At 35.9% G+C, this 9,611-nt stretch overlaps 1 protein-coding gene across 2 annotated transcripts in view; it reads right to left on the reverse strand.

The window, feature by feature from the left end:
• Pgm1 (phosphoglucose mutase 1) overlaps positions 1-8,528 on the reverse strand; it is a 249,861-nt gene extending 241,333 nt beyond the window's left edge. For both annotated transcript variants that reach the window (XM_090374440.1, XM_090374439.1), the window contains exon 1: positions 8,138-8,528. In XM_090374440.1, the coding sequence (XP_090230566.1) occupies positions 8,138-8,380 (243 nt within the window). In that variant the 5' untranslated portion in view covers positions 8,381-8,528. The remainder of the gene's footprint in view (positions 1-8,137) is intronic.
• Between the last annotated feature and the right edge of the window lie 1,083 nt (positions 8,529-9,611).

The following is a 9,611-nucleotide window of genomic DNA, read 5'->3' on the forward strand; positions in this document are numbered from 1 at the left end:
AGAAATTCTGAGGTTATATAGCAAATAATAGAATTTCAAATTACCTAAAATATAATAAAAATTAAGAAATATCAATATTATACAATGCATAGTGCAGATTGGTTATTGTTGATCTGACTGAGAACACAGGATACTAAGTTGAAAATTAAGTCAAGAATAAAGCAATAGAGAGAATAATGTTTTAATTTTCCTAATTCATACCCTTTTTCTCTGTTGGGTCAATGATAATCAATGTGCACTATGCACTACATAATATCGATGTTTCTTAATTTCAATTATATCTTGGATAATTTGAAATTCTATTATTTGTTATAAAACCTCAAAATTTCTATTATATATTTTCCAAAATTCTATCATTTATTATATAACCTCAAAATTGACATTGCTTTAGTGCACATTGATTATTACAGAAACAGAGAACTCCTTATTGTTGTTTTTTCCTTTCAATTTGGGTGGCTAACCCCAGAAAAAGTCACCCAGTTTGTAGGTATACGATAAGTTTTTGTATATTATCCTTTGTGTATATGTAACATACTTCATCTATGCATTTTCCATAGATTTATACTGTATAATCATATGGTGATTATAAAATAACTAACTGTGGGTTTCAAGCCTTACATCCCTCAAAATATTTGATGGAAAGATTTTTTTTTTAATTTATTTATCGTATTAATCAATTTTTGCCAAAATTTGGCAATGCTGCTGTTTAATTTACAGATAATTTGGGTAATTACAATTTACTCCCTCTCCTGTTTTTGGAAAATTCCAGGGCGGTTAGATCGTCTAAAATGACAAATTAAAGCCACACACACAAGTCCAGGTTATAAATAATTGTCAGCCCATTTAAAAGTACAGAGCATTATCAATTAGGATGGCTAGAGCAAACCATGTTAATTACAAATCAAATAATGGTGAGTAAGGAAATCCTTACAACACCAAATTCAAGATTCTACATCCCAGATTCTGTAAGAACCAGGTACTTGACTAAGAAAAGCTTGCACCACAAGTAACTAACTTCCCAGGACAGAACTGCTAGAACAAGGAGCTGAAGCTCTGTAGTATCACAAAATACGAGGAACTGCCTGTGACAAGCACAGCAATACTGAGGGCACCATGAACTTCCAGGGTATATCAACAGGAAGCCAAAGACATTGATTATGTGAAAAGAGTTAGATTTGATGGAAAGAATTGAAAATATGAAATATTCCTATATTAGACATGTGCTCAAGATATCCATGTTAGATTTGCATAATTGCAGTTTGAATTTGTTCAGCCATATGCAGGATAACCCAATAATATAATTTATTAACATTCATAAAGAGCAACAATCATTTATGTTGCTCTTTATGTACTAATACGGGAATTACTTAAAGATGTAACTACTATCAAGGCTAAAGGGAAGGGCTTTTTCTTTCATAAAGGTGACTACAGGGGTCTCAGACAATTTTTAAATTCTGTACAGTGGGATAAACTGATGATGTTATCAACGTTGAATTCTAAATGGGAAGCCTTCAGGGACTTAATCTTGGAGGCTAGGCTTTTCATTCCAACTAAGAAATACTGTTCAAGGTCCAGGCCTAAATGGATGTCAGATGAATTAATGAGGCTCATGGCAGAGAATAAAAATGTATGGGATGCATATAAATTATCAGATGACACAGAAGCCTATGGCAGATATAAGATTGTCTGTAATCAAGTCACAAAAGAGGTTAGGTAGGGGAAGGCAGATTACGAGAAATCTTTGGTAAAGGATGCAAAGAAAAACAGCAAAAGAGTTCTTTACTTATGTAAACTCTAGAAGGAAAGGGATGAATCAAATTGGACCACTTAACAAGATGGGTTGACTGTTGATGATGCTCAGGTAGCTGATAAACAATGAGTATTTTGCATCTACATTCACACATGAGGAGTTATTCAATGAGGGGAATGCCAAAAGTTTATCAAACTCTAACAGGGAGCTAAGTAATTTTGTAATAACTGAGAGCAAAGTGGAGGAGAAATTTTTGAAGTTAAACATAAGGAAGGCACCTGGGGGTGGATAAGATCTATCCAGTTATATTAAAGGAGGCAGCAAAGGAAGTAAGCAAACACTTAGCCATAATTATGAGAGCTTCCTTGAACTCAAGAGAGGTCCCATGGACTGCAGGTGTGCAAATGTATCACCAATTCAAAAAGAGGGTTCAAAAGGTGACAAGTAACTATAGACCTGTTAATTTAACTTGCGTTCTGGAGAAAATAATGGAGTCACTGGTTAAAGAAGCATTGCAGGATCATCTAGACAAGACTGCAGTAATGGTTAAGACACAGCATGGGTTTGTTAAAGGGAGGTCTTGTCTGACCAATTTGATTGGATACTATGATGTGGTCACAAAGGAACTGAATGTCAAAATTAATTTTGATGTCATATACTTGGATTTCAGGAAAGCTTTTGATACTGTTGCACATGGAAGACTGCTGTACAAATTGGAGAGGTATGGCATTAAGGGTAAGTTGCTACAATGGATAAAAGGATGGTTGAGTGGGAGACAACAGAGAGTGGTAATCAATGGACACTGCTCTTCATGGACAAATGTTATTAGTGGAGTTCCCCAGGGTTTGGTGCTGGGTCCATTGTTGTTTTGTGTATTCATCAATGATATTGATGAAGGTATATCAGAATTAATGTCCAAGTTTGCAGATGATACAAAGGTTGGCAGGGTTTTTAATGACAGTAAAGACAATATGCTACTCCAACTAGATCTAGATAAGTTGGGCAAATGGGCTGAGAAGTGGAAACTGAAGTTTAACATTGACAAATGCCAAGTACTGCATATGGGTGGCAATAACCCAAGAGAAATGTACAAACTGTATGGTACTACACTCAGGGAAGTAGAAAGTGAAAAAGACCTGGGGGTAATTGTGCAGTCAAATATGAACTTTGCTGAGCAGTGCAGATGGGCTGCCAGGGCAGGTCATGAAGTCTTGTCAATGATATATAGGAATTTTGCTAGCAGGGACAGGGAAGTGATTATCCCGTTGTACAAGGCAATGGTCAGGCCACACCTAGAGTACTGTGTACAGGTCTGGAGACCTCATTTTAGGAAGGATGTAGAATTGCTAGAAAGAGTACAAAGAAGGGCAACAAGATTGGTGAGGGGAACAAAGGGGTGCTCTTACCAAGAAAGGCTTAAATTCTGCAAATTGCAGTGCCTGGAGAATAGGCACCTGCGAGGTGATCTGATTGAGCTGTATAAGGCCTTGAATGGGTTGAGCAAGCTGAATGCTGATGGGATTCTTCCTCTTGCTCAGATTAAGAACCTGAGGAGTCATAGATTCAAAGTGAGGAAAGACAGTTGTAGAATAGATGTGTGGAAACTTGCCTTTAGCCAGCGGGTGGTTGATTGGTGGAACAGACTTCCATCTTTTGTTATGAAAGTTGATAGCCTAGATAAATTTAGGGCTGAGTTGGACTGGCATTTGGAACAAATGGATGGGTGAAATGGGAGGGTTTTTTCTTTTTTTTGGCCGATGCTGCATAAGCTTGCTTTCTTGCATTGTATGCCTCTACTAATGCTAATTTATTCTCAGTGATACTTATATGGGTGCAATATTGCAATTTATTAAGACATTGGTACATGCAGCGATATCATGCTGAAGTTGAAATAAGGGTACATCAAAGTATGCATAACTTCTACCACTGTTCATGTTCTGGGAAAGGTGTGAACAGTTCAAGGGCACGAACAGCACATGCAATAGACTGTAAAGGATAACTTTGTGCAGAAGGGTAGAAATCCAAAGGACACTGCTAGTGAAATTACCATTTCTTGTTAGTGAGAGGTGACCATATTCAGATTACAGAAGGCTCTTTGTATAAGATTAATCAAAGGCAGAAAAGGGTACTCTTGACAAGAAAGACTTCAGTTTTGCAATTGCAGAATCTGGAAAGCAGGCACTTGTGAGCAGACCAGATTGAAGTGTTTTAAGGCTTTAAATGGATTGTGTAAACTATATACTGAGGTATCCTTATTCTCTCACAGATGACACGTATAAGGGTGCATAAATTTAAACTGAAAATTGATGACTGCAGGACAAATTTGCTTTCAGCCAGAGAGTAAGTGATATTTTGAACAAAGTACCATTTTGTGTTGTAGAAGTGAGTAGTTTGAATAAATTTAAAGTGTTATACAGATTATAATGTGTCTAAACATTATCACATAATCTGTTCATCCCATCTAATAATTATTAATGGGGGATGGACAGATGTGGGTGGTGTGTGGTTTTTTTTTTTTTTTTGCCTGATGCTATATATGTAAGCTTGCTTCCTTGCACCATCTGCAACTACTAAAACAAAAGCACCTAGCATATTTCCACATAAAATCTTCTAGATTTAAGCTATAAAGCAGATGACTACAGTATGTATCTTGACTTTGCATTATAATTTCTCCAATAGTTAGAAAAGGATGAGTAAAGGCACAACACCCCGTGGGCATGATTCAATTCAGCATGTGAAATTCATGCTGCAAAATATGTAATTATGCATCTTAATCCTTAAAAGAAGCAACAATGAGATCCAAGCCATTGCCTATGCCTAAATCTGGAACTGATAAACAAAACACGATGCATTTTTTTGGGTGCTGTGTACATAAATTGTGCTACCTGGGAAAAATGACAGTTTGATGTGACTTCACTGCTCATGTCACCTTGATCTATACTTTTTTTGATGAACTAACAGCTGAAAGACCACTGTTGGGTAGTTATAGCAGGGAGGAAAAAAATCCTCAAGGTCACTTGGTGAGTAACCTTGAGAATTTTTTTTTTTTCAAGTGTGGCCGTGGTGCACTTTTTTTTCTTCTTTTTTTTTCTGTTTTAACACAATGTGGTGTCACACACACACACATCATTAACTACCCAAGCCATACTCACTCTGTAAGAGCAACAGGCAATAGAAAAGGTTATATTCTCATGAAAAGCAGAGCCCCACTACACATCAGCTGACAAATTAATCCTTAATGAACATTTTTCTTGAAGGCTTTAATTAAAGAGATAAATGGACATCCCAAACAACATGCTTTAATCAACTGTTTAATTTATCCTAATAATAGTCCTTCTGCACCTGGTAATTTAATATTGGATATCACAAGTAGATGTTTAAAGTATAAATATTCTACAATTTAAGCTCTTTCCAACAAATGGTGATTAAGAAATATGCCCCAAAATCCATAAATTATTTTATAATTAAACAATTTATGCTTGCTGATAGAAATATAAGAAAGGCAACTGGGGTGGATGGAATCTATCCAATTATGTGAAGGGAGGCAAGCAAGGCAGGTAAGCAAACCCTAAGCCATAATTATGGCAGTATCCTTGGATTCAGGGGGGTGCCTAAGACTGGAGATGTGCAAATGTACCCCCAATTCACAAAGGGGGATCAAAGGGTGACACAAGTAATTACAAATCTATTAGTTAAACTTCTGTTCCAGGAAAAATAATGGAGTCACTAGTTAAGGAAGTAATGTAGGATCATCTAGACAACACTGCAGTTATACTTCAGTACAGAATGGGTTTGTTAAGAGAAAATCTTGTCTGACCAATTTGATTTGATACTATGATGTATCATAGTATCAAATCAAAGAAATTGAATGCAAAAAATAATTTTGATATCATATACTTGAATTTCAGGAAAGCTTTTCATACTCTTACACATAAAAGACTGCTGTACAAACAGGAACAGCATGGCATTAAGGGCAAGTTACTGCTATGAATAAAGGGATGGTTGAGGGAGAAAACAGAGATTGATAATCAATGAACACTGCTCTTCATGGACTAATGTTATCAGTGGAGTTACCCAGGGATCAGTGTTGGGCCCACTATTGTTTTCTAAATTTATCTATGATATTAATTAATGAAAGGCATATTATGCTTAATGTCCAGGTTTGCAGACGATACAAAGGTTGGCAGGGTTATTAATGACAGTAATGGCAATGTGCTACTGAAACAGGATCTAGTAAAGTTAGGCACATAGGCTGAGAAGTGGCAACTGAAATTTGACAAATGCCATATAGGAAAGTAGAAATCCCACAGTAACATACCAACTGTGTGGCACTCCACTCTGGGTAGTGGAAAATGAAAAACAAATGAATGCTAACGAAACACTATTTCATACTATTAAGTTTTTTTTTTTTTTTTTTTTTTTGGCTGGTGCAGCATAAGCCTCAGGCTTCCTTGCACCATATGGCTAATAATAATAATTTTACTAGTAAGGATAAGGATGTGATTATTCCATTGTATAAGGTAATGGTCAGGTCATGTCTTGAGTACAGCATACAGGTCTGGAAGCCTCATTTTAGGAAGGATGTAGAGCTGCTGGAACGAGTACAGAGAAGGGCAACAAGATTGGCGAGTGGAGAGAGGAAAAAAAAAAAAAAAAAAAAAAAAAGAGTGCCCTTACCAACCAAGAAAGGTTTCAGTTCTGCTAATTGCAGCATCTAGAAAATAGGCACCTGCAAGGTGATCTGATTGAGGTGATTATGGCTTTGAATCGATTGAGCAAATTCAATGCTGATGGGATTCTTCCTCTTGCTCAGACCATGCACATATTCAAACTGAAGGTAGGCTGCAGAATACATGTACAGAAGTTTACCTTTAGCCAGCACATGGTTATTTGCTGCAACAAACTTCCATCTGTTGTTATGGAAGTTGATAGCTGAAATAAATTCAATGAAGAAATATACACACTACTGTAGGGAATGGAGAAGTGAAATGGGAAGGTTTTTTTTTTTTTTTTTTTTTTTTTTAGCTGATTCTGTATAAGCTTGCTTTCTTGCATCATTTACTCCTACTAATGCTAATGCATTTAGTTTATATTCCTTAATTTTTTGTTTTTGCTAATTATATAATTTAATAATGAATTTCTCAGAATTTTCTTCAAATAAATTTGTTTTATTTATGGACTTGTCACCTCTCATTCAGATTTATCCTATTTGATTATGGAAAATACATATGTTGTACATTTTAATTTGCATATCATTTTGAAACACAGAATCACTCCAATTTTTATTATAAATTCATGTTTAATGAATCTTTATGAATGAAAGTTGGGAATAAGAGACTAATTTCTTGAAATTAGTCTCTTATTCCCAACTAAAAGCTATAAAAGCTAGTTTTTATATAAATGATAACAAATTATGCATATTTGCATATTTATTTTTAAAATAAATCATTCAAAATACAAAATACACTGTGATATTTTATTATTCTACACTAAAGACTGAAGCCCAAAATAAGTAATTACTTAATATCATGAAATATATTGCAAACCTCTACTACCCACCGAAATTTTATGGAAACCCCACTCCCGAACCAAAATGTTAAGGTTTCTAATCTAAAGTTGGATTCACGCTTCTCCCCCCCCCCGCCTGCGCCTGATTACAAGGTAAGACTTCCTCCTATAAATATTAATATTTAAACATACAATTTCACTTCTTTCTTCGGACATTCCATTGTATTTTTTTGGATGTTCAGTACCTCTGTTGTTGTGCACTAAATTTATTAACCCACCCACCTGGGTGGTTAGTTTTCGGTTCCGACAGATGGTCTATTTTTCTATATGGGGAGGGAAACGGAGGAGAGAGTAAAACAATTTCCATCATCTTCAAGGGCACCGAAATGGATGGGGCATATCTACTAGAATACTTAGTAGGCTATGACCTGAGTACCCGAACGCAGATCCAGTTCATCATACACATCGGTATGTACATATTCGGCTATTCAAAATAAGTATTTTATTAACGAGTTATGTAAAATTTTCCATTTCGAGCCCTGATCATCTTGAACTGGCCGCAAGAAGTCTCCCCATCTTTCACACGCTCGTAGCACGCATGGAAGATGCGCGAGGAGCCCAAATAATTGGAATGAACAGAAATTCAAGAGTCCATATAAAACTACGTATATAGAACGTTATCAACTCAGTAACTTTTACTTGATAAGTGCTCTGTAGAGGACATTTTACAAATACTTATCTTCAAGCACGCTTCATTAATCTTAATGCATTCAGTGACTTTTCCTCAAAAGAAATAACTAAATCAGATACACACTAGTTAGATGGCAACGATCTGAATACTCATTCTCTAAGACCAAAAGGAAAACCAATCTAACTTACCTTATTTGCCGCACAAATCTTTATTATTTTATCCACTGCTTCTTTGCCATAGTACCGTCCATCCCCACCAACAACAAGTGTGCAACCGGGTAAACTGTCGCCCATAGCAGAAAGAATACATTGCACAAAATTTTCTGTGTAATGGTCCTGCTTGAAAACTCCCACTGCTTTTCTCAGCCCACTTGTCCCAGGTTTTTGACCTTCAAAGGGGTTGATTTTAACTGTAGTACAAGTTAAACTCATGGTATCCAATTTATGCTAATATTAGAACAGAAAAGTACCGGAAACAATCTGATTTCAAAAAAAAATAAAAAGCTATTTTATATTACTACGTGGTCAAGTACAATTAAAGAAAAATGTTCAGTGTGCTTCTTTTCCTACTGTTCACCAGTAAAACACTAAACTTGAAAAGGATGAGAAAAGGATGAGTAAAGGCACAACACCCCGTGGGCATGATTCAATTCAGCATGTGAAATTCATGCTGCAAAATATGTAATTATGCATCTTAATCCTTAAAAGAAGCAACAATGAGATCCAAGCCATTGCCTATGCCTAAATCTGGAACTGATAAACAAAACACGATGCATTTTTTTGGGTGCTGTGTACATAAATTGTGCTACCTGGGAAAAATGACAGTTTGATGTGACTTCACTGCTCATGTCACCTTGATCTATACTTTTTTTGATGAACTAACAGCTGAAAGACCACTGTTGGGTAGTTATAGCAGGGAGGAAAAAAATCCTCAAGGTCACTTGGTGAGTAACCTTGAGAATTTTTTTTTTTTCAAGTGTGGCCGTGGTGCACTTTTTTTTCTTCTTTTTTTTTCTGTTTTAACACAATGTGGTGTCACACACACACACATCATTAACTACCCAAGCCATACTCACTCTGTAAGAGCAACAGGCAATAGAAAAGGTTATATTCTCATGAAAAGCAGAGCCCCACTACACATCAGCTGACAAATTAATCCTTAATGAACATTTTTCTTGAAGGCTTTAATTAAAGAGATAAATGGACATCCCAAACAACATGCTTTAATCAACTGTTTAATTTATCCTAATAATAGTCCTTCTGCACCTGGTAATTTAATATTGGATATCACAAGTAGATGTTTAAAGTATAAATATTCTACAATTTAAGCTCTTTCCAACAAATGGTGATTAAGAAATATGCCCCAAAATCCATAAATTATTTTATAATTAAACAATTTATGCTTGCTGATAGAAATATAAGAAAGGCAACTGGGGTGGATGGAATCTATCCAATTATGTGAAGGGAGGCAAGCAAGGCAGGTAAGCAAACCCTAAGCCATAATTATGGCAGTATCCTTGGATTCAGGGGGGTGCCTAAGACTGGAGATGTGCAAATGTACCCCCAATTCACAAAGGGGGATCAAAGGGTGACACAAGTAATTACAAATCTATTAGTTAAACTTCTGTTCCAGGAAAAATAATGGAGTCACTAGTTAAGGAAG

The sequence above is a fragment of the Mastigoproctus giganteus genome, chromosome 5, assembly GCF_048544385.1.
Source record: "Mastigoproctus giganteus isolate SK-2022 chromosome 5, ASM4854438v1, whole genome shotgun sequence".
Classification (NCBI taxonomy): Eukaryota; Metazoa; Arthropoda; class Arachnida; order Uropygi; family Thelyphonidae; genus Mastigoproctus; species Mastigoproctus giganteus.